General features: G+C 46.0%; 1 protein-coding gene and 1 long non-coding RNA gene across 2 annotated transcripts; both read right to left on the bottom strand.

Moving 5' to 3' along the window:
* Window positions 1-6,281: 6,281 nt before the first annotated feature.
* Window positions 6,282-22,486, bottom strand: CAVIN1 (caveolae associated protein 1). The gene is made up of 2 exons (XM_027870345.1): window positions 21,868-22,486; window positions 6,282-8,398 (listed from the first exon to the last, which is right to left on the bottom strand). The coding sequence occupies exons 1-2, from the start codon at window positions 22,330-22,332 to the stop codon at window positions 7,697-7,699; spliced, it is 1,167 nt and encodes a 388-aa protein (XP_027726146.1). The 5' UTR covers window positions 22,333-22,486; the 3' UTR covers window positions 6,282-7,696.
* On the bottom strand, window positions 12,283-17,772 carry LOC114049171. Its single transcript, XR_003569841.1, has 2 exons — window positions 17,282-17,772; window positions 12,283-13,794 (listed from the first exon to the last, which is right to left on the bottom strand). It is a non-coding gene; the product is annotated as an uncharacterized LOC114049171 (long non-coding RNA).
* Window positions 22,487-25,626: the final 3,140 nt, after the last annotated feature.

The following is a 25,626-nucleotide window of genomic DNA, read 5'->3' as shown; positions in this document are numbered from 1 at the left end:
GAGCTGCGCGCCCGACCAGGCCACGTGGCAGCCGCAGAAGTCGCGCAGGTAGCGGTGCAGCCCGGCCGCGGCCGCCACGCCGCTGGAGCCGGCCACCCGCACGGGGCTCCGGCCGCCGCCGCCGCCGCCGCCGCTCAGGCGGAATGTGTCTGCACCCGGGGTTGGCGCCAGGGAGCGCTCCACCGACACCGAGAACCCCGCGGCCGCCCGGGGCCCCAGCAGGCGCGACAGCAAAGCCAGCACGGCCGCTGCCTCTCGGGCCTCATCCCCCGCTATGTCAGCCCCCGCCCCGCTCACGAGTAGGCAGGCCAAAACGGCCACCGCAGCCGCCGCCATCGCCGCCATCGCTCTCGGCTCCCGCGCCCTGGAACCCAACTTTGAAGTTCCTCGACCAATTGCCTAAGACTCTGGAGGGGGCTGTGCCGCTGCTGCCCAATCAGCCGTCATCATGTCGTGCACGTGACCTTTAGGGTGTAAAAAGCCCAAGGGCAGCTTCCTTCTGGCTTTGTTTATGAACTTTTAGGGTCTGGTCAAACCTCTGGAGCAGCACGTGATTTACCCTCTTTGAAGCACTAGTCACTAAGTGCTACTTCTCCTTTGCATTTAATGCCCTTCCTCCTCTAGTGGAGCTAGGGGCGTAATGGCTAGAGGGAAGACTGGACTTGGCGGGGTCTGGAAAACCAGAGTTCGAACCTGAGCAAACCGCCTAATTTCATTCACCTCATTTTCCTCATCTGTAAAACGAAGCTAACAGCAGCACCTCTCTTACAGATGTGTTATTGATATAACACGTAAAGGGTTTTGTAAACTTCCAAGCTACGAATGCTAGCTGCAGCCACCACCACCACGAACACCACGACTACTGTTGTCTTAGTTGTTTCTGCAAGCAATCATCAAACGTTTATTAAGCACCTGCTATGTTCCAGTCACCATACTAGCTGCTGAGGATGCCAAGATAAAAATTAAATAATCCCTGTACTTCTCCTATCCCCCATAAATACTTTGAAGGCAGACCAGAAATTACATCTTATTTTTATCATCACTGTGTGGTACTGTGACTTGCACATACAGAGACCTTTAACAAATGAATGTTAATATTTTATTGCAGTGCCCTCTGCTGTGCTAGGCACTATGAAAGAGTTTTGTGTAGAGAAAGGAACAACAGGACTTGAGGGGGTGCTGACCAGCTTCAAGTTCCAGCAATGCCGCTCATTTTTTTTTTTTATGTGATCTTGGATAAGTACAAAACCTGTCTTATCTTCAGTGATCTCACTTGTAAAATCGGGACTAACAATAAAATTTAGATCTGGAAGAGACTTTAGAGATCATCCAGATTGGTGGCATAAAACTCAAATAGAAATGGAACACTTTGGGCTGTATATTGACTTAGAAAACCACAAATTAACATTGTCTTTGTTATATTTTTATTTATTTTGTTAAGTATTTCTCAATTACATTTTAATCTGGGTGTGGCCACGGGAGTTTTGATAGCTTTGAGACCAACTCTCTAAATTACAGAAGAGGAAATTGAGGCTGTGATAGGTTAAGGGACATTCTGAAATCAGGCCGGGAATAAATAGAGTTAGAATTAACACACACACACACACACACACACACACTCAGAATCTCGAAGTTTCCTTGTACCATTTAATCCAACCCTGTATTGGAATGAGGATTCCCTCTACAAGTATCTGATAAGCAGATCTTAACCAGCCATCAAGGAAGAGCCCCATGCCTCCCATGGCTGGCTCTGATTATTAGGAAGTGCCTAAGCCTTCCTTTTCATCTACCATCCGTTGGTCTTAGTTCTGCCCTCTGGGACCTAGCCGAACAACTTTAGATAGAAAGGACCTTACTGGTCATCTAGTCCAACACTGTCATATTACATTGAGGAAATTTGTTGGGAGAGGTTGAGTGATTTATCCAAAGTCATCCAGGTTAGTTATTGATAGAACTGGGATTTGAACCCAGATCCTGTGACTCGAATACAGCAGAGAATTCTTCTTTTATGGGAGCACCTTAAACATTTGAAGAGAGCTACCATGTGACCTCTATCTTCCTTTCCCCCACTAACATCCCCAGACAGTTTCTCTTTCCCTAGAAAATTTCCCCCATCCCCATCCCCAACACACACACATACAGCTTTTCCACTGCAGCATAGATGCTTCTCATCATCAGAAGTTCTTGGAAAAAATCCTCTACTAAGGAATGTCTGAACACTTCTCAAGTCTCTTTGCTGGCTCATAATATATATCCTTCCCCTTAATTGTGGGTGTCCCCCAAGGTCCTGTTCTTGGGTTCTCTCTGTCTCCATACACGCACATACACGTATACACTCATATGTATATATATTTGAGAGAGAGAGAGAGGTGTCTCTAATCAACACAGAAAACTCCCATTGTATCTCCACCAATTCACACTAGCAACTTTCAGCCAATTAGAGAATCCCTGAGTCACTGAGAGTTTAAGAGACTTGGCCATGGTCACAAAGCTAATATTTGTCAGAGACAGGTCTTGAACCTAGAACTTCTAACTTCAAGGATTCTAACCAGTACGATAGGCTGCCTCTGTGCTGCAGTTGCAGTATAAAATAATACTCCCCTGTACTGAGGTCACACTTCAGCATTTGAAGAATAGTGAGTGATATGGGACCAATCACTGGATTGTGTTTGGATTCTTAACCAACCAACCTTCTTTGTGCCACTACCACAACCAATGGCTTCCCTCAAGCAAGGCATGATATCACTATGAGTTAGGTGGTAGTGACTGCTTTTTTTTTTTTTGCAAGGCAATTAGGGTTAAGTGACTTGCCCAGGGTCGCGCAGCTAGTAAATGTCCAGTATCTGATCTGAGACCAGATTTGAACTCAGGTCCTCCTGATTCCAGGGCCAGTGCTGTATCCATTGCGCCACCTAGCTTCCCCTGCTTTTTTTTTTTTTAAAGGATGGAATTTCATTGATATAGGAAGTACCCACTGAGGGTGAAGAAACTCCATACATCCATGCAGTTCAGCTCCTGTGCTATAATTTATAATATGAGAATTGCCTTGACTCCATTGAGAGGTTAAGTGACTTGCCTAGGGTCACACTATAATTATGTTGTTGGACTTGAACCCAGGTCATCCAGACTCAATAGGCTAGTAAGCATCCACTAAGGTGGGCTGCTTCTTGATTAACACAAAAAAATAACACATCTGGGTTATTATTTTCCAGTTACAGAAACTAAAATTTAGAAAAGACTAGCTCAAGGATATAGGACTATTAAGTACCAGAAGAACCAAAGACACTTAACTCGAAAGGCCCATTCTCTGTTATATTATCTTCTATAGTCCTTCACAGGCTTATAGGTCTTAAGAGCCTATAACGAATCTGTCCAATCCTTTTATTTTACGGAGGAAGAAAATGCAGCATCTTTTTGATGATTAAATTTGCCTGTTCTGTCTCCAATACAGGAGACAGCCCCTACCTTTTCCGTCTGTCTCCATTGCCTTACGCCTACTACCTCACATCCCAACTTCCTGCCACCCTGAAAAAATAAAATGTTATTCCTTTAAGGTCCAGTTCCAAGTACTTTGGAGGTATCAGCTATCTAATTTGATTCATCTGTTCTAAAGTGCTGGAGAGAGTGAAAGGTTCAGCCTTCTCCAGTTTATAGACACAGTTTAACAATTTATTTTGTTGTTGTTATTGTTAAAGCTAGAACTGGAAGGAACCACTCTCTTATTTTACAGATAAAGAAACTAAGAACCAGAGAGGTTGAGACTTGTTCAAGGCCACACCGATGACAGATGGAACTTCAGCACAGGTCCTGTGGTGTAATGGAGAGAGTCCTGAATTTAAAGAGAGATTTGACCTGCATTCATATCTCAGCTTTATCACTAACTAGGTCTTTGGGTAAACCACTCATCCCTTCTCGATCTCTTCTTTGTAAAATGAGAGTTGAACTAGATGATATCTTAAGTTTCTTCTCAACTCTAAACCCTAGAAGGCTATAACATATGTATATATTATATATGTATACGTATACACACACACTCCTTTGTTGTCTAACTTGGAGAGGTAAGTTGGTGGGAATGATGGAAATTTTCGACTTAGTAGGAAGAGGGGGCAGTGCCATGACAAAATGGTAGAGAAAATGTAGGGCCATAGAGACTTGAGGTGCCCTCTAATTCCATTACCTGGTCAGTTGTCTACTTTACCTATGCACAAGGCCAGCTCTGCCCCCATCTGTTACAGTTAAGAATTAGAATCTGCATCTGAGAGATACGTGAAAGGTGATGGTCTGGCACTTTATGGAATGATGTGGATAGTATATAAGAGGCTATCTTGAACTTCTCCGGATCATTGTTTTAGGGCTGGAAGGAACTTCTGAGATCATCTGGTACAAACTAGATCATCATTTAGCAAGTGAGGAAACTGAAGTCCCTAGAGGATAAACAATCTGCCTAAGGTCACATAGTAAGCAGCCGAGCTGGTACTTGAACCCCGGTCCTTAGATTCCAAATCTAGCATTCTTTCCACTGTATCACACAGTCTTTTAGGGGACAGTCTTGACAAAGACTTTGGGCAAGAGGAAATTAGGCATGAGGGGTACAGAAAGGCAGTTTGCCTGGAGTAGAAGACATGGACTAGAAAGTTGGAGCTGAACTTGGTTAGGGAAAGGCATAGTTGACAAAAATGGTGTAGATTAGGGAGAGTAGGGAGTCTAATTCTTATGGGTGGGGAGGCATGGCGCTTGGAAGATATAGTGTAGGAGGAATGAGTGCAGCGTTATACAACCCCTCCTGTTAAGGTCTCTCAGTTGTCCCTGGGATTACCTGCCTCTCCTCAACTGGGGGGTCAAGGCCTTGTTGCTCTCTTCCTGTAGCTGCAAATCTGGCTCCTAGTTCAAAAATAAGCAGAATTCTTAGGATGCCCAGCTTGCTGGGTGAGATGGCTTCAGGTCCAGGCTCATTTCCCATTCTTCCCAGGGGACTGGGAAGCTGACTTAAGCTCTAAACTTTTCTAACCAAAACTGTTCTTCTCTCTTTGCATCTCCCTATCATGTGCCTATGTGTGTTGGGAGGTAGGGGATGTGGGGGTGTGTGGCAAATAAGTAGGAGAGAAGAGGGATAGGGCTGGGGTTTGACCAGGTAAGGAAGAGTTCAGCCTGTATGGATCAGGGGACAAGTTGTGTGCTAGCGGTGAAGACCTCCTGGACCTTTTCCCAGCTACATCCAGTTTCATAGCAGAATTAGAAGTAGAAGGGAACTTCGAGGCCAGCTAGTCTGAGCCTCCTGGTTTTACAGATGAGGAGACAGGCCCTGGGGGAATGATTTACACCAGGTCACCTGAACAGTAAGTGTCCGAGCCAGGATTTAAATCCAGGTCCTCTCACTATAGATTCAGTACTCTTTCCTTTGCCTTCAAATCTGTTTCTCCCCTATTTTCCCCACCACATTCCTCCTAATTCTCAGGGAAATTCTCAGACCAAGCAGGGTGTAGTCTTGGGGTTCCGGGTCCTGGCTACAGTGGACTGAATCCAAGTGCATAATTTCTGGCACACAGGGGAAGGGGAGGGGAAATGGAGGTGGAGAAACGTGGCTACTCCTACAGCTCCCCTGGAGAAGTACAATCCAACACAGATCTTTTTAGAAAAGCAGGTTTATTGGTCAGGCTGATTACCAGGATGCAGTCACAAGAGACTACGAGCCCTGGAGCCCAAGAGAAATGGCCTCATAGCTCTGCATCTCCCTCCCCCCCTCCCATTCCTCTGAAAGCCTGGCCCCCACTAGCCCATCAGCACCAAGGGACCCTGGGCCCCACCCACACCCCATCCTCCATCAGCTATTTCTTCATCTCTCCAGAGGAGGAAGGGAACAAAAGGAAAAAAAAAAGCGAAGCATGTATAAAAGAGGTTTGTGTCCCTAAGCTCCCTTCTCAGAAACAGCCCAACCCCCCCCCCAACCCCACCCTTGGCTGAAAACAGCTGAATGCAATTCTACAGTATAAAATAATCATAAAGCAAGGAAACTTCTGGAAGAAATGAAGGGGTAGGGAGCAAGAAAAGAAGAAGTGGGTATTAAGTGTAGTAGGATAAAGCCCCCAGTTCTAGGCTTCGATTAAAGAGTGTAGAGTTGAAGATGCCATCGTTGGGGCTAAGCTGCCTCTGCAATTTATATCCCCAGAGAGGGAACTGGGCTAAGGGGGTGGGGTTGGCACTGCGGGATACTGAAGGCAATATGGTCAAAAGTTAGCAGAGATCTCGTCCTGCCAACTGCAGACATTATCCCACCCCACCCCCAAAGATACAGGAGAGGAACTCCGTGGAACAGGGAAAACAAAGCTAAAAAAAGGTCAGAATTGTGCCTAACTTAGGGGAGTGGGGGAGGGGAGTACTAAGCAAACTGCCAGACAGTGCCACAGATAAGCCTGGGATAGGGTATAAATACACATTCCCTACCCTGGTTTCCTCTCTTATTTTCTATCTGTACTTCTCTGCTACACGCACATATTCCATCTGTCTCTTTCTGTCAGAGACACTTGTGCCCCTAACTACCTCCAAAACCCTAACTAGTCATAGTTTTCCATCCCTACGACTTTCCATTTCACTGATCCAGATGCAGCTGGGCAACAAGAAATGGGGCAGACCTTGGGTCATACTATCCAGATGAGGGGTGAAGTTTGGCTGAGCCTTCCTGACGCTGTCAGGTGGGCAAGGTTGTCACAGTGGGTCGACCAAGGCAGAGAGCTTGCCCCAAATCCTGCAGCCAAGCTGGGCTTTTAGCTTGGGACTTGCCCCTTCTCAGTCCTTCCTCCTGCAGCTGGCAATGGATCTTCTATACTCTTGGGAGCACTGGCTGGATGCCTAGTCTGTTCTCTATGCTGCTAGGGAGGGGCATTTCTCCTCCTCCCTTCCCCCAGGCTCCACCTTCCAGTGATCCATCTTCCCACACAGCTATGTGTGTACGTGCCTGCACGGGTGCATACATGTAGATGTATATGTTTCTCCAGGCTCCAGCCCTTTTATGCTAGGACCTAGGCCAGGGATTTGACCTGGCCTGAACATCTGTTTCCCTTCCTCAAACCCTACCGCCATTCAACTATCATGGCTCTGTTTGCTCCATACTCCACTGTCCCAAACCCCAAAGTGCCTTCCTGTTCTTTCAGGAAAAAGCCCCCATTTCCTCTAGGAGTGGATATGGCTTAAACCCCCAAAAGATGGGGTTTAAGGACACGTTTATAGAATAACTTTAGTGGGGGGGAGACTAAAAAGGCAGGAATGAGAGCTGGGAGTGGGTGAAGGAAAGGGGACGGTAACACCCCCAAAGGCTTTTGATGGCCATATAATGGAAATGGCAGCAACTTCTTCTTGCAGACCCCAAAGTGGATAATTAGAAAATGAGTGATGCCTTTTTTACTTTTCTACCACTAAAAATATCATAGTGGCAGGTTCTCCCAAAGTCTCCTTTCCTCCTAAAAGGCAGGGAAATGGAGGGGAAAGGGGTGAATTCTTTATAATATATTTTCAATTTATAAATCTCTCAGCCAATGCCCCAGCTTGGGGCAGAGAGACAGACAGACAGAATGAAACAGAGACAGAGAGAGTTCAAAATAAGAAAGGATCTGGGGATGGGAGAGCGGGGTAGGCTTCCTCCCACTTCCCCATCCCCAGAACCTCCAGAGAGCATGGCTCTTCCTTTCCCTCCCTATCCAGCTCAGTCGCTATCACTCTTGTCCACCAGCACAGCATCTGACTCCTCGGTGATTTCCAGCAGGGTGTGCATGTCAGGACTGCTCCCTCTCAGGAGGTCGGTACCCTCACCACCATCATCTTCGACTCCATCCTCTTCACCTCCAACCTCCACCATTTCTGTGGCCTTGACAACCTCGACTTCCCCTTCTCGGATCTTCTTGACATGGAAGGTGAAGGGGGGCACCTTGTAGACAGCGGTCTTGGAGCGGGCATAGACCACATGGTCAGGGGTGAAGGACTTGCGCAGCTTGTCTCGGGACGTCTTCATTTTCTCCCGCCGCTCGGCTGTTACGATCCTTGTGCCCAGCTTATTCATTCTCTTCTCCAGATTGTGCCTTGTCTTCTCCAGGTTCTCTTTGGTCTTTAGTCGGGTCTTCTCCAGGTTCTCCCTGGTTCGCACCTTCGTCTTCTCCATTTTCTCCTTGGAGAAGGCTTTCTTGAAGTCATCCACTCGCCGAAGACCACTCCTCTTAATTCGCTCGGCTCTGGACTCCTCGATGATTTCCTCGACTTCTACTGCCTCATCAGAGGACAGTTCCAGGGTAGCATCATCTTCAGGCTTCTCTCCCCCCTCACCCAGCTCATCACCTTCCTTCTCTGGCAGAAGCTCAGACTCCTTCAAGGACTTGCTGATGCTCAGTTTGGCCGGTAGTTTCACTTCATCCTGGTGGGAGAAAACAAAAAATGGTTCGGGGAAGAGAAGAAAAATCAGAGCTCAGTAGGCACAGACAAAATGTGTTTCTGAGATAGCCCAGGACCATGAACTGAAGAGCTATGGGAACAGCAGTGCCTCCCAGACTACTGGCCCAGCCTTCACAGCCATCACTGAGGGGAGAAATCACTGTAGAGAAGGGCCCTACCTTTCTGAACTGTTGACCAACTGCCATCAATGGGCAGGTAAGCCCAAGAGCCCTGGGAGTGGCAACAGAAATCACTCACTAGTCCTAACTCACAAGACTTCCAGCAGGGCCCCTGAAGCCATCACCCTGGGAAGCACACTTTATGTATGGGACCTGTCAACTTCTGTAGGTGCCATAGCCTTGCCTCTTCAGCAGCCACAGCTACTGGAGATCAGAAAAGTTCTTGCCACCAAAGTCCTTGGCACTGCCAAATGGTTCAATATCAGAAAAGAATATTTTATCAGTAGAAAAGACATGAAAGAAGATAGACTGCTGTACCCTAAGGGCAATTGGACCTTTCCATCTGATTTGCAGCTGAAACCTTTTATGTTAGAATGTGAATTCCTTGAAAGCAGGGAATGTCTTGCTTTTTCTATTTGTATCCCTAATGCTTAGTACACAGTAAGCACTTAATGCATGTATTCTGGGTGTGGTTTCTGTGTTGAAGTTGGAGGAAAGGCTATAGTCTGGAGAATATGGAAAGGAATGGATTAAAAGATGATTAAAGAAATACCATAGCCAGAGTGTGGTGATTGTAGAGGGAGAGGAAAGCAGTGGGCTTGGGAGGGGCTAAAGCGTCAGAAATACAAAGAGTTCTGAGAGGCTACAGAAGGAGAAAAAGTCACAGGAAGTTGGGATAAATTATTTTGTAAACAGCTGGGGAAGGATAATGCCCAATATGGTCATGGGGCTATAGCCAGAGACCCCAGGGCAGGGTCTAATTTTACCCTTATTCTCTTGGTATCTACTATGCCAGTGACCATAACTAGCCCTGCAAAGGAGGCAGAGTGCCCTCTGGTGGTCACAGCAGCACATAGATTTGAACAGTCCCCTTAAAGAGCAATAGTAGTAGTAGTAGTAATAATGATGTTTCTACACTTCTAAAGTTTGCAAAGTGGTTTATCTACATTATTTCATTTGAGTCTTATAACAATTTCCATTTTGCAGAAGCTAGGCACACACATATTTCTGATTGCAAGTCCAGTACCACCATGATGTAGGGCAAGATGAGGACTGAGGACATGGTAGTAAAGGTGTGGGGTCCCATTTTTCCCCCTGAAATCTCCCAAGTTCCTTATAATTTCAGAACCAGTTCTCAGGGCTAAGGGGGAAAGGCATGAATAGTGTGTTCATACTTGCCTGGGATGGGGGTGAGGAAAAAGGTTAGAGGTCATAGCTAGGGTTAATCCCCTTTCCCAGGTTATATTATTGACTTCTCTATAGCTAGGGCCATTCCCTCCTGTGGAAAAGGGACTATAGAAGGGTGGCTGTGAGCCAAATACATGTTTTCTTCCCCATTCTTCTCTTACCTCCCGCCCTTCATGGTCCACTGTCTACTCCCTATCCCCTTTGGAAGTCAGAGAATTGTTTAACTTTCCAGTTGTGTTTTGTTTTTCGAGTCTGTTTGGGGCAGAATCTAGAGTGCCTTTCCCCCACCTTTACCCTTACAAACTTCAAAGCTCCCTCTTCCCACCTTCCCAGGGCCAAACTCATATTTGTGGATAGATGGACAGTCATGGTCATCTTTTCCCTGGATCCTAAATATCCCCACACACTCCAGAAGGAGGGGCATGGAGGGAGGCAGAGATTGAGCTAAGAGGGAATCAAGGAAGCATAGAGTCCAAGGGTTCTCTCCTCTCCACTCCATCCCTCTCTTGGTCCAGGAACTGCAGAGTTTAGGGATGAGAGGAAGTTGGTTTTTACAGAGGGATTTCCCTTGCCCTCTAATCTCTGCCTACAACATTCTCCAGGATAAAAAGCAGGAGGCATCTACTGTGACAAAACAACGGGGAAGTCAGCCAGGCTGGGAATAATTTCTTTCCAAGGCAAGGGATGGTGGTGAAAGTAAGTGCCCTGTGTTTTTTGCCCAGTGTGATCATGCGTGAGAACATGAACACACAGACACACACACACAGACACACACACACACTCAGTGATGTCTCCACAACAACCACCACCTGCACCAAAGATTCTCTTCCTCATTCTTTCTCCCACCCTTGCATATCCTCCAGTTTCCTGGTTTATATAAAAAGCTAGGAACACCCCTCCTCCTAACTTCCTTCCTTCCCTGTCAACATCATTAGCTAGGACAAAGGGGGAACCACACCTCTTCTTCCAGACTAGGCAACCTCCCCCTGCCCCCATGTCCCTGGAACTCTGAGGCACCCTTATCTCTCTTTTGTTCAACTACAACTCCCAGTGGACAAAGTGACCAGTGCATAAGGGATGCTGGGACTTGTAGTCTCCCGTCAGTGGCTTCCTGGGTAATTCTCTTCATTCCTCTGTCTCTTCATCCTCATTTGTGGTTGATAAGAGGTGGTTTCTCCAGTGCTGAGGTACCCTAACCTCCATCCTACCAACCCCCCTTCCTTGTCTGGGAATGTGTCTTCTTTTTTTGCTCTTGCTTCCTCCCTCTTGCCATGTTCTAGCCCTTTTACTTAGGATATCTGGGAATGGGGGTGCTCTGCCTCTTTCAGTTCTATTTAAGTTTCAATTTCTACCACTTTACCATCCATTCCCTCCCCACTAGCACATTCATACTTCCATTCCTGGGCAAGACAGGGCTAGAGGAGCCATCTTAGAGAAGGCTTTTTCCCGCACTGAGCTCAGGAGCTGGGGAGGGGTAAGGCAGGGAATGCCAGGCAAAGACAAAGGGCTGCTGGAAGAGTCAGGAAACTGCTGCAGCAGCTGGGAAACAGACCAGCATTGTGTCTCTGCCCTGCCCCCCACCCCTTCAGCATCACTGGTCCTCCCCACTGCTCCACCCCAACCCCCAAAGCTGAGTTGGCTCATTTTCCTGGACTATGAATTTCCAGGGAGAATTCAGGGCAGTGAGCTGGGGTAGGGGGTGAGACAGGACTTATAAATCCTCTATTGCCTCCTCCCTATTCAGAGCCCCTGGTAGCCTGGCCTCTGGGCATACCTCAGACTAGAGTAAAGGATGATTGATGCACACTTGGGGAGTCTGTGCCTACCAGTGAAGGGTAAGGGAAATAAGTTGGGACATGGACTAATAGGGAAGAGGAAAAGGAGAGAATATTGTTTGTTTTGGGGAAGGGGTTTGGCTCTCCCAATCTGAAGAGATACCTGGAACCTGTAAACTCCTAAGATGGGGGTTCACTCCCAGGAATCAATGGGATAGATGCCAAGGGAATCTAAGGGATAAGAACATTTGTCCTTTCCTGGTTGGGGTGAGAGGTAGGGGAGAACATCTATGGTCTGAGTTCCTGGGTCACCTTCCTTGTGTCCTGGCATTGAGGAGATGGGACTCCTACTGGCTCTCGGGAGAATACATCAATGAGCAGGCTGTCTTTGAAGAGTACCCCAATGAGACTCAAAATTCTCCCTCATTGAGTTGATTCTTTTTGTAGAATCATAAAATGCCTACGAACGTCACAGCTGGAAGGCCCTTAAAGTCTAACCCCTTCTTTTTTCCCTCACTTTCTAGCCATGGTTCTCTGGAGCTCAGTCTTTAAAGCTATTATAGTTTGCTACGATAGTAGCCACATAGTCTAACAGATTCTTCCTCACCCTGGGCCCACAGGGTCTACCACTCTTTACTCCATTTCCCTGGCAAGGCTCACAAGCAAAACTATGTCTTGCTCAGTTTTAACATTTTTGTTTAACAAAACCACCACTGGCATCAAACTTGGTTTCCAGAATTACTTTTAATGTCCACGTCTGAGCATATGCACACACAGTTCTGCCCCTCACCCTCACCAACATCCACAAGGGCTCCCTGCCAACCCTGTGTCAGACAGAGATGAAGGGTCTTGCCTCTGTTAATTCTGACCCATAAGTCAGAAGAACCACCTGATGGGATACCACAGCCCCCAAGCCCCTTCCTTTAAGAGCTCCCATTTTTGTATGAGAATCCCTGTTGTGGAATGAAGAAAATTCAGGGAAAAGAAAATACAACTATCATGAGGCCCTAAATATGAGCTTCTGAGGTTAGGCAGTCTCCACCCTCTTTCTTCCCTGTAACGTCCAGAGAACACTTTGGGAAGAAGCTTATCAAATCTGTGAGGTATCTGTTAGAGTATAAGATGAAGGAAGGTTTAAAGACTGTGAAGCTGAACGTATGCATGTGGAAGAGTTAGGGGAAAGGGTGACAAACAAAACAAAATCTCTAGGACTTCAATTCTTGGTGGATAAGTCAAAGGTGTTACAGACATTAACCCTAGAAGATAACCCTCCGTACCCTGGAGGGAAAAGGAGGCTAAAACCCTACTGGGCCACTGTATCATCTTCCTTCTGCGGGTTTCTCTTGGGTTGGCAGCTCTTGGGCACCCTGCCTAGGGGAGGATCTGGCAAGCACAAAGAATCTCTTTGAAAAAATATATTTTTTTTAAGTGGAAAAAAAATGCATATATTTTTCCCTCAGCTGGAAAAGGAGGTGTGGAACCTTTTGGGGGAGGTCTCCAGATAATGCTCCTCCTACTCCCCTCAGACACCCCTGGCTGCTTTTGGCTAGAGTATTTCCTAGGAAGGAAAGGCAGCGAAGGAGCTGAGGGAGTATTCTGTGCAGAACTGGGAGCCATAGGCTCATTCTTTAACAGTCAAGTTCCATGAACTAGGGATTGGGGGAGGGGGGGAGGTTGCAGCTCAGACATGGAGTTTGCTTTGAGGATGCCTGCTAAAATCCTAAAATTGGAAGATGGAATAGACCCTTCTTCCCTTCAATCCCAAAACAGGAGGGTAGAACACCTCAACTACACACACACACACACACACACACACACACACACGCACACACACACACACACACACACAGCCCTCTACCTCCCCTTTTTTGCCCATAGCTTGCTACACTACGAATTTTCACTGCACACGATCACTTGTGATGGGTCCTGGTCAGGGCCCATGTTGTCCCTTTCTATCTTGACCACCGCTGAGCCCTTAAGGGGAAGATGCCTCTCCGTGATCAGGGTACCATGTGATCCCAGACACTTTAAATACCCCCTGCTTCTGTCAGCTCCTCAGGGTTAGTCGGGGACCCAGACTGTGGGTAATAGGGCACTGTCCTGGGTGCCAGGTCAAAGGGTGGATGCTCAGGCATAGTCTCAGGCAACAGGTCAAAGGGCACAGTCTCAGGTAGAAGGTCAAAGGGCACGATCTTGGGTGTGAAGTGCTCAGAGGATGTTTTCGGCTTCTTCTCAGGCTAAGGTGAGGAAAAGGGGTTTAAAAGGGATGTTGGGTGGATGAAGAATGTGTTGAAAGGAAGAAATCCTGGGAGGCATGCAGGGATGAAGCTGGTGATTAGGGAGAAGAAACAAAAGCAGAATGGAGTTAGACTCTAAGTAGGAGAGTTGGAATAGGAGGAAACCAATTTAAATTATGTCTCCTGGGTCCAGGATGGGTTGGGATGCACAATGCTGAAGCTAGATGGCAAAAGATACCTGTGAGCTGGAGACTCAGAAATAGATTCTATTTTTCACACACACACACACACACACACACACACATCCTCCCCTACAATCCCCTCCCCAGATTCCTTCCACCAGTACTTCTCTCTGTCCCTGTCATTCTTCCTCTTTCTCAGCCTCCATATCCTGCCCAAACACACACACCCATCAGAGAACAAGATACAGCTTTTGCAGTGACTCAGGGGCAAAACTATGAAAAAGGCAAATTGGGTGAAGGTAAAGATGAGGAAGAATGAAAGGCTTGGGGGTGGGGAGGAAACAAAGGGCTCGAGGAGGAATGGGATACCAGCTCCCAAGCCCCTTCCTTTATATCCCACCTTTGCTGAACCATGAAACCTGTTGAGAAGAGTGAGTCGAGCAAACATTGGGAGGAGAGGGTAAAGAGAGCAAGTAAACAACTTTGCCATCCTCCCAGTCTGGAGGCCCAGCCCCTACACAGCTGCTGATCCAGACTTTGATTAAACCCGCAGGCAGGGAGAACACAGGGTAACATCTAGGGTGGGAGAAGGGAGAGGATGAGGAAGAGGAACATCCTGCCCCTCCCCATCAGATCAATTTCCCTTCTGCCACATCACTTCTTCCACAGCCTCCTCTCCACCCCCTCCTTATCCCACAGTGAACAATGGTATACCAGAATGGCCTAAGAGATTAGAAGTTTAAAAAACAGGTCAGCCCTAAATCTAGAAATGCACTGAGCTGGACCTAATTAACTCTAGATACTTAGGGGTGAAGCCAGACCAATCTTCATACCAAAATAGCTTGAGAGAAAAGAAATTAGAAGACAGAGACCCTATGAAAGTTTGGCCTGCACCCAAATGCTCCTTCAAACTGATGGCCAACCTCTGGGAGGAAACAGAATAAGTCCACATCATTCCACTTTTCAGGGTCACTCAGTACTTCTACTATTCCTCAATAATTCCATGCAGATCAAATTTATTTCCAGAAGAATTTGAGGGAAAAGGGGGTGGGAAGAGGAGAGTGTTAATCTTGTTGGATATCGTTAAGAGCAAAGAAATTAGGAGGAGTGTCAGATTTTGGAGACACAGAGCTATCCCTGGAGAAAGGTTGGGGAGGGAAGTACCCACTCTGGCAATAGCTGCTACATCATAATGCCTGGAGTCATTAAAACAAAAAAAAAAAAAACAGGTTCTGTACTGAAAGTTAAAAGGGAGAGGCTGGGAGTGGGAGTGGCAGCAGGGATAGGTAGGATTGAAGGTCCAACAGATTTTTGGTGAGGCCATGGAAAAGGAGCCAGAGCAACCTTCTACCCAGCAGCTGATGTCAAATCTCAGATTGAGTTGTGGATGAATTCAGAAGGCTCCTTTCCTTAACTTCACTTCTAAAGTCAAAAGCTCTAGCTGTGAACTCCAAGACTCTGTTCCCACTCGTGCAATGAGGAGAGGAATATCTGAGGAAGGTCTCTCTGTTCCCCCTGTCCCATAGACTAGCTCTGGCATCATCGTGGAGGCAGCCAACTACCTTGGTCAATTTATATGAAAGCAATGATGACCCTAAGCACACAAGAGCTATCGACTGTGGCCATTTACTCAGCTACTGCCAGCTCTGAGTTTCTGTTGCCTAAAAGTCAAGATGAGCCCCAGCTCCTCCAGTATGCATATACACCATAAAGAGAATGGCTGTGTACAGCCTCCAAAGTCTGCCACCCCTCCCAATTTCCTTTCCATTGTTGATGGTACCACCAGTCACTCAGGTTCAAAATCTTAGAATCATCTATCCTTCCTTCTCCTTCACCCTACAATCAGCTGTCAAGTCTTACAGACTCCACCTCCACAACATCCTTTATGTTTGTCCCTTTCTCTCCACTTACAAAGCCACTACCCATCAATTATCTATCACTTTTCTTTGAGGTTATTATAATAACCTCCTAACTAGTCTCTCTACCTCTGGTCTTTTCCTCTCTCTAATCTATCCTTCCAACAGCTACCAAAATAATTTTCTTAAGGTATGGGTCTGCCCAAGCCACTGTCTCACTCAAAAACCTTCAATGGTTCCCTATTATCTATAGGATAAAATACAAACTCCTTAGCTTGGCATATAAGATGTTTCACCAATTGCCTCCAGACTATCTTTCTAGGCTAATTTCACACCATTCCCATTCATATAGTCCTTTTGACAGGAAAACTGGATTACTAGCTGTTCAAATCTCTCTTGCCTCTCTCTCTCTCTCTCTCTCACACACACACACACACACACACACACACACAATGTTCTCCATTACTGGAATGTACTCTCTCCTCATTTCTAACTTCTGGAATCTTTATCTTTCTTCAAGACCTTCTTGATTCTCCATCCTTTCCCTCCTCAGATTTTCCTGAAGCACTTTTGTCCCTATCAAATTCTACTTTCAATCATGCTTCTATGTCTTATTCTCTCCAATAGAACATAAACTCCTTGCGGTCATAAACTACCTTTTTCTAATCTTCGTGTCCTTAGTTGTATATCACAGTGTCTTATACATAGTAGGTACTGAATATCTGGTGAATGAATTTGTATGTCCTTTGGAGACTAAAGATTCCTCTTATCTTCTGACAGCAGTTACCATTGGGGTACAGAAAAGCAGGGCAATAAGTTCTGAACTTTGGGGAGCCCTAGACTTTTGTTAAGGCCAGAGCAGAGGAAAAAGACCCTGTGGTCACTGGAAGTAATCTGAACTGCTTGTGTGCATATGGTTAGCATATTAAAAAGGCCCGGGGGGCATGCTGCCTAAAAACACCACCAACTCTCTCCCTTTCTATACATGATGCTGTTTTGTGACATCTTGGATCCATTCCTGGCTCTGCCATTTAGTAGCTGTATCTTGGCCAAGGCTCTTAACTTCTCTCAGCCTTAGTCTCTTGGTTTATAAAATGAAAGAGATTAGACTAGTTGCTCACCAAGGTCCCTTTGAACTTGAAATCCTCAGATCTCTAAAGTCCCTTCTGACCCTTGCAATTCTATATCTTCTTCCCTTAAAACATTTCTCTGGCATTTGTTTTAACCAGATTTTTCCAGGATAAAAATGTTTGACAAGGGGGATGTATGTATGTGTATGTGTGTATGTATGTATATGTATGTGTGTGTGTGTGTGTGAGATAAGAGAAAGAGATAGAGAGTGTGAGTATGACAGAGAGAGAGATAGAGAGAGAGTGTGAGTGTGAGAGAGAGAGAGAGAGAGAGAGAGAGAGAGAGAGTTGTCTGTCTGTCTGTAAGGAAAAGGCGCACCTTTTCCCAGGTCCCAGGCCCTAGTATTCCAGAATCACCGCATGAGGGGATCTCTCCTTGGGCCCCTCTCTGCCTCCAAAAGTCAAGAAAAATCAGTGCCTGTGGAAGACAGGTAATAATTGTAACAATATTTCTGTAGTTAACCCCTAGGATTAAGAGGGGGAAGAGAATGAATAAAAGTCTCTAAAACTTCTCAAAAGCAGCACTAAGGGCAGGGTATACTCTGAACCAAGGTTTGGGAATTATCTAAGTCTATACTCCAGAGTCAGATTTTGGGTGGCAGTCTGACTCACTCCAAGTGTCTGGAGAGCTACCAGTAGTTTGGGTTATAGTTTTAGGGAGGAGAGTCCCACAGGTCCCTCGGGTCTGTCCAGATCTCCTCCTCTTTAATCCCCATGAGCCATAATCCCGTAAGTGCCTTCTAGTCCTTATTTTTTTATAAGGAAAATTTAGGTCAAGACCAAACCTATGTATGGAAAGCATGGTGTAGTTTGAGGGGTGTTGGGAAAAGGCCTTCCTAAAAATATCTCCCTTCTCAGAGTACCGGAAATTCTCATCATTAAAGTTCCTTCTTAGTCTTGAGAAGGACCTGGATACAATCTAAATAGCTGCCTAGAAGTTAACCCATTAGCAATCAGCAATATTAGTTTATCAAATTAATTATCATTCTCCTATCCATTACCTGATAGAATTAGATATTAGGCAGCTAACTTTTGATTTGAGGGTTAGGACAGTAAAGGGGGAAGGGCAATGTCTTGTGGCATACAAATAAATTACCATTAGAGCAGAGATCTGGGAAGAACACTGAATTAGAAAGGGCCACCTTAATAAGGTACTTCCCTCCATTCTCCAACACTCTCCCCCAAAGAAATTGGGAGAAGGATGTGAGTGGTTAATGGTGAGACCAGATCCCTATAACCTTGATCCAACAGTTTGGGGCCTTCCCTATCCCTGCCCCCCCTTTTTAAAAATTAAATCATAGAATGCCATGGCATAACATCCCACAAGAGATCAATGTCATGATCACATAGCCTATCTTTGGAATGAAGACCACAGATAGGACCCCCATTTGCCACACTCCTCCAACATACACATGATGGGAGATTCTGTTTTGGCCATCAATCCTTCCCCAGACCCCACACCGAAACACTTATAAATTCTGCCCAACATCCTAATCCTTAGACCTGGGGTTTTGCAATAAAAGGTGGGAACTTTATTCACCTCTATAAGGTCTTCTGAAAGTCTTGGTACTATGTTTCCCTCATTCTTTTCCTGAATCCAAAGCCAAACTGCACAGGGTACTCTTGCTCTCTCACGATCTGCCTCCATACCCCCAAACTTTCCTGCCTGTATTCCCCTCAACTAGAACATTTGCCAAACATCCTAGGGAAAAAAACTCCCCTAATCCCCGCCTAGGGAAGGAGAAAGAAACAAAGGACAAGTACTGGGGACTTCTTTTCCCTCTCCACTCAGTCACCAAGGTGGAGTTTTCTCCAAGGTGTCAGCTTAGTGTTGTTCCCATTATTTTCTAAGTCTGAGAATGGGTGGTGCAGCGTTCAAATAGACCCAGCTTTTGCCAGTCTGACTTGCTTTCCCCATCATTTCACGCAACCAGAGTCCTAGTTCCTGCAATCCACTATCCTGGTCAGAGAATGACCTGACATACATATCTGCTGGTCAGATAGAAAGACAGGAGTGGTGTATATGTGTATGGAGGTACAGGGAAACTGACACTGAAGCCCTACATCATAAAATATTCCCCACCCCCACCCCCCAACCCTCTTCATAGAGGCAGCTAGTTATGTAATGGATGGGTCTGCAGTTAGGAAGACCTAAGTTGAAATCTGGCCTCAGACAATTACTAGATGCATGACCCTGGGCAAGTCACTTAACCTCTGCCTCAGTTTCTCCAACTGTAAGATGTTGAAAATAGAAGCATACTATTTGCTTTCTCTTTTTCTTGTTTTGTTTCTTCTTTCTCATGTTCCTCTCATTTGTTCTAATTCTTCTTTACAACATGATTAATGTGAAAATATGTTTAATAAGAATGTATATGTAGAGCATATATCAGATTGCACAGGTCTTGGGGAGGGGGGAGGGAGGCGGTGAAAATTTAAAACTCAAAAGCTTATAGAAGTGAATGTTCAAAACTAAAAATAAATAAATTTAAAAATTAAAAAGCGAAAAAAAGTAGAAAATAAAAGCACCTATCTCCTAAGGCTATTGTGAGAATAAAATGAGGTAATATTTGTAAGACAAAACAAAAACAAAACAAAAAAAAACACTTAGTACATGCCTAATACATAGTAGGTGCTAAATAAATGCTTATTCCTTTCTCTCTTTCCCCCTCCCTCCTGCGTCTTCATTTAAAAAAATAGGCCAGTTTATCTCAGGTCCAGGTTTCTTTCATGTATTTGGGACTCAGGGCATTATATGGGGCTAATACTTCATTATATTCATGGGCAGTTGCCTGGCCCAGTGGATAGAGCACTGAACCTGGAGTCAGGAAGACCTGAGTTCAAATGCAGCCTCAGAAACTAGCTATGTGACTCTGAGCAAGTCACTTAATCTTGTTTGCCTCAGTTTCCTCATTCTGTAAAATGAACTGGAGAAGGAAATGGCAAACCATTTCAGTATCTTTGCCAAGAAAACCCCAAATGGGGTCATGAAGAGTCGGACACCACTGAAAAACAATACTTCATTGATTTATTCAACTAATATTGACCAAGTACTTACAACATAATGTGCCACCTTGTATGGCACTATATGATTTGGAGAAAAAGGGAAGATTCAGCTGGTGTAGGTTAGGGATGGGAAATGACCCCTTTATGTTTTCTTTCCTCTTTTCCCTAAAATGCCTTAATTTTTAGTCTTTAATAGAAATGTCAATTCCTTCTCTCAAAACCTTTTTTTCAGCTCTTCCTCACCCTGTGCCCTACCCCACCCTAAAGCTATCAGAACTTTAATTGGAGATAGTCACAGGAAAACATTCTCCACCAGCTGGTGCCAGGAGAGGAGGATACCAGGTCCCTTTTTTGTTAAGTGGGTGCCTATAGGGAGGGGAAATCCCTGGCAAGTCAAGTTACTGGGGCTCAGACATTGGGTGGGGCAGAGTCTCTCTCTCTCTCTCTTTCTCTCTCTCTCTCTGTTTCTCTCTACTTCCCCAACCTGGAGAAAGATTCGAGGTCTCCTGTTTCCTCAAGACCACTCCCCACCCCAACTCTCCAGTGTAAGGATCCGCACAAGATAAAGGTTAGATCACCGAAATAACTACAGGGTGGCTAAAAGGCCAATGTAGCCAGGGCCCCATGAATTCACAGCAGTTATAACCCCACTGATCCTGGCTTCCTGAGCTAGAATGAATAGAACATTTAATGTCAGTGGAATGATAGTGAATTTCAATTATCTCCTGTTTCCTCTACTTTGTTTAGTAAGGAGAAAATAAGGCAGATATCCCAACTGGGACATCCCAAATCTAAGAGCCTGCCCAGCTGCTTCAATTATGCCTTCCCACCCAAAACCCTTGCTTTAATATAGATATAATTCACTAGAAACTGCAGGGATCCCGGCTAATTTCACTTTCCCTAATACCATTAGTCCTATAATAACTTTTACTGATCTGCAAGAGTCAACCCTATCTGATCAAATGGGTGGAGTAGCAAGCTACCAAGTTTCTCTAAGTCCTCAAAATCTGATATACCAGACTAAGGAATCCAGGATCCCTAGGGGTCCTCCATCTTTTCCCCCTGCCAGTTGTCCCACTTGAGAAATTTAAGGGAAGGGCTGATTCTTCATTCTATCAGATTGGGGAGCAAAATAACGGGAAGGGAATTAGGAGGGCCAGCCTTGCTGGCAAGAGCCCCACGGGTGCATGCCTTAGCTCTGAATCACCAAGCTATATCTGGCCAGGCCCGCTGGAGGCCCCAGTCTCAGGGAGTGGACAACCAGTGTCTGCTTACAGGCACTGCCCCTCCAGTCCTTTGGCTCTGCCCTTCCCCAAGACCCCTCCAACCTAAGCAGGGCAGTTTCCCTCTGCCACCTTCCCATTTGTTTTCCTGAAAAGTTTTCTAACTTCATCTTTTGACAGAAGCTGGGAATCTCCTGCGGGAAGGAATAAAGTCTTCTTGTATCCAGTAGCAGGGCAGAAGGTAGAGTGGTGACCCTTCACTCCACCCCTTTTCTCGACCCCCACCACATACAGGCGATTCTGATACCTGTAGGTCTGGGAGTAAACGGAGTTTAAAGAGGTCTGGTTCTAATGGGTCGTACAAGGAGAACGCTGAGAGCTAGGTCCGGGAGTGAGCTGAGAACAACAAACTCCGTTCCCCAGACTGAACACACCCGGAAGAAGGGATGATCCTCAGCTCTGGGGCAGATGGAGATGGGGATGGGGCCCGGGACAACTCTCCTCTCAGGCGGGATGGCCAAAGATGAGCTCATTGGGCTCCCTCTTCCCTTCCCCGATCTCAAGGGGCTGCAGCGGCAGGGTTTCAGGAAAGCCGAGTGGTCTGGGGATGGCGGGGACGAGGCGTGGGGTAAAGGCAGACATGGGGAAGAGTGGAAGGGGTCTGCAAGCTTGCGCTCACCTGGTAGATCATGACTTTAAAGTTCCGGCGCCGCAGCAGCTCCGCTTCGTTGACCTCGAGCTTCTTGATCTGGCCGGCCTGACGCTCCAGGCTGCCCCTCACGGTCTTCACGTTGACGCTGACCTTGCGCACCTTCTCCAGAAGTTTGCTCACCGTGTTGCTCGTGGTGGCGTGTGCCTTGCTTAGTTTGCTTAGCTCCCCCTGGATGCTCTGCACGGCCCCCTCCATCTCCGCCTGCCTTTCCTCTAGCTGGGCCTGGGTCAGCTGGATCTGGTCGACAGCTCCAATGATCTTGTCCAGCAGGCTCAGGACCAGCACTCCATTCACTTGGTCCGACTTGATCAGTTCCTCGGAGCCCCCTGACAGCTCCTCCGCGGGCGCCCCAGGCGGAGACGACTCCGGGACCCCAGCCTCAGGGTATACCGCGAGGGGCTGCTCAATGATATGAAGCGGTGTGTTTTCCATGGCTACCCGGAGCCGCGTGGGGCCCTGAGGAGTGGAGGTGGAAAGCTGCGAGGAGGAAGAGGAAGAAGAGGCAGAAAGAAAGAGAGAGGGAAAAGAGAGGAGAGGAAAGGCGAGGAAACCTGAGCTGAGTCCGTGTGCAACCGGCCAGCCGCCAGGACAGTGGGGCGGGGGCTCAGTAAACTCCCAAGCTGAAGCCCAGAGACTCGCAGCCCATTGGTTGGCCCTACCCCAGAAAAGGTGGGGACCGCGCGAAAAAAAGGGGGGGCAGAGACTGTGGTGGGCTGTGGGGGGGGGGCGGGAGCACAGCGCCCCACCCTCCCTGGGATGGTTGAAATATTTGGAGCAGGAGGCGAAGGCCTCCTCCGCGGGCAGCAGGGGCGGCCGGGAGTGGGGCTGGAACGGGGGCGGAGGAATGCAGGGCTGGGCGGGGAGGTAGATGAGTATTACCCTCCTTTACTTTTCGTCTTTCTCACCTCTCCCCAAAACCCTGTACCAGTCACCACCACCCCTTCCCTCTGCGACCACACCCCCTCCAAAAGAGATGTAAGCAACAACTTTAGGTCCAGAAAGTTTGAATATTTGGTTGTGGGAAAAGATGGAGAATTCACTCTAGGGTGCAGGGCTGGGGAGGTCCGGTAGCAAGGCCCCCCAAGTCAAACTTCTTCCCCAGAGAAGAGAAAGGTTGGTTATACACAGTGGTTCAGAAGACGCTTACAATCTCCTCTCCCAATTGCAATCCATGCCCTAAGTCCCTTCCCTCTAACATGTGTTCATATACTTCATAAACCTGATAAAAAGATTTTAGAGGAAAGTGTGCAAAACCCAGTACCCTCTAAGTCGCCAAATTCATGGGGAAGGAACATGAAGCCAGCACGCCTTTAAATGTGTGTTAATGTGTACCTGTCAGTTGGAGGATTCTGTTTAGTCCAAATGCAAACCTCTGCCTGGATAGAGGGTATGCGCAGGGCCAAGGAGAGCCCTCAGGGTACATGAAGCCTCTACTTGTGGTCTGTGAGGTTCTAATTAGCACCTACTTCATGGGATTGTTCAGAAAATCAAATGAGATAACATTTACTGAGATCTGCAAACCTTAAAGGGTTTAAGGTTTGACCACCTTAAATGGTGGTTGTTCAGTCGGGTGACCGACTCTGTGACAGCGATGGACCATACAGTCCATGGAGTTTTCTTGGCAAAGATAATGGAATAGTTTGCCATTTCCTTCTCCAGTGGATTAAAGCAGACAGAGGTTAAATGACTTGCCTTGTGTCACTCAGCTAGTTAGTGTCCTAGGCTGAATTTGAACTCAGGTCTTCCTAACTCCAGGGCAGCTAGTTGTCTAAGTGATGGCAAGTTACCTAACGCTGTTTGCCTCAGTTTCCTAATCTGTAAAATGAGCTAAAGAAGGACCAGTATCTTTGCCAGGAAAACCCCAAATGGGGTCATGAAAAGTCCAGGACAGGACTGAACAACATCTTCCTGACTCCAAGCTCAGAGCTCTATCCACTGAGCCACCTGGCTGCCTCCTATGTAAATAGTTTTTTTTGTTGTTGTATATATTTTGTTTGTATATAAAGATATTATTAATAATTTATCACTATGATGGTGAGTTCTAAGGAGCTTAGTCTACTTCCTCTCCTTCCTCCCCCCCAAAAAAATATCCATCCATACATAAACTCAACCCTGCAGACCTTTTGGTTAGGAAATCAAATCTGGAGCACTTCAATTGGATGGATTCCGGTGCTAATAAAAGGTCATTTCTACTCTATATAACCAGTCTGGCATCTCCTATCAAGAAGTATTGGATAAAAAAACTTTTCTGCAGAGTCCCCAAAGCAAACAGAAGGACCCAAAACCTACAACACCCCCCAACATTCCAGTAACCCAAAATGACAATGGCACTTCCCCTGCAGCCTACAGTGATTAGAATTTTACTTTCACCAGGGGTCTGTCTAGGATAGGAGCTTTTTTGTGTGCCATGTACCCTTTGGGCAGTGAAGCCTAGGGACATTTTCTCAGAATAACGTTTTAAAATAATTGAAGGAAATGCTGAATTTCTGTTAGGCATTAGTGAAAAGAAAGATGCAATTTTTCCCCCATACAAGTTCATGGATCACCTTGGCTTAGGTAATTTAAATTGCTGTTTTTAATAGTGTGAATTTACTTTAGAAATTAATTGTGTGAGAAGAACAGATGAGTTGATCAAGTGGCAGGAATGTGGAATAATAGTTTGACAGTCCTGGTATTTGAACAATAATTAGGAAGGCTTCTACTAGGAGGACCCCCTGTGGTGACCTTTTGGGCCACATGGACAAAATGGCACAGGATGGTTGGGTGTGGATGAGTTTTGGTCTGCATCATTATAGCAAATTCCAAAATAAATAGGATCACAGATATATTTGAGAATAACTATAAATAATTACATGTGTGTATCCTCCACTAAAATCCTATGATAATGATTGATTTTGTGTGGTTCTCTCCAAGGCTATAGCAACAGACTGAAAGTTGAAAAGTCTTATCAAACTGAAAAATGTAGCCCAGGGATGAACTGTGTCTGTTGTTTAAAAATCAACTTAGGTAAGGATGAAGAGGTTTGTCACCAAATATTGTTTTTTTCAGTATGGAATTTTGATCCTTGTTGGTTGCGGGAGTGTTCTGCTGATGAAATAGATCTTGGAGACAGTCAGGGTATAGTGGAAACAGTATTGATCTTGGAGTCAGAAGATCTGGGTTTAAATCTTGGCTCATATGCTTACTAGTTTGTATGATCCTGGACAAGTTTCCTATCCTCTGATTCCCTTTTTTTTTTGCTTTTTTTTGGTGAGGCAATTGGAGTTAAGTGACTTGCCCAGGGTCATACAGCTAGTAAGTGTCTGAGCTTACATTTGAACTCAGGTCCTCCTGACTCCAGGGTTGGTGCTCTATGGTGCCACCTAGCTGCCCCAAGTTTCCTATCATCTATGAACCTCAAGTTCCTCTGTAAAATGGGGATAATAACATGTACATAAACAATCTTATGGCGTTATTGTGAAGAAAGTGCCTTATAAACCTAAAAATATTATGTAAATGTAAGCTATTATTTCAAAGCATGTAAAAATAACAGAAGTAGCAATTTAATATCACCTTATATTTATATAGCAGTTTGAGGTTTGCAAAGTACTTTCTCACAACATCTGTGTGAAATAGGTATTACAAATGTTATTGTTCCCATTTTATAGACAAGGAAATTGAGACTCAGAAAATAGGAGGTATTCAGAGAGATACACCCAAGCTCACATAACTAACAAGTATATGAGC

This window comes from Vombatus ursinus, unplaced genomic scaffold, assembly GCF_900497805.2.
Source record: "Vombatus ursinus unplaced genomic scaffold, bare-nosed wombat genome assembly UNPS02014797.1, whole genome shotgun sequence".
Lineage (NCBI taxonomy): Eukaryota > Metazoa > Chordata > Mammalia > Diprotodontia > Vombatidae > Vombatus > Vombatus ursinus.
Note: the sequence above shows the minus strand (reverse complement) of the source record. Positions and strands in the feature narration are given on the sequence as shown.

Bases quoted from the DNA above. Each gene is read 5' to 3' on its own strand.
- CAVIN1 (XM_027870345.1), bottom strand. From the start codon at position 22,332: ATGGAAAACACACCGCTTCATATCATTGAGCAGCCCCTCGCGGTATAC. The intron at 8,399-21,867 runs GTGAGCGCAAGC...TTCTCCCACCAG, and splicing joins TTAAAGTCATGATCTACCAG to GATGAAGTGAAACTACCGGC.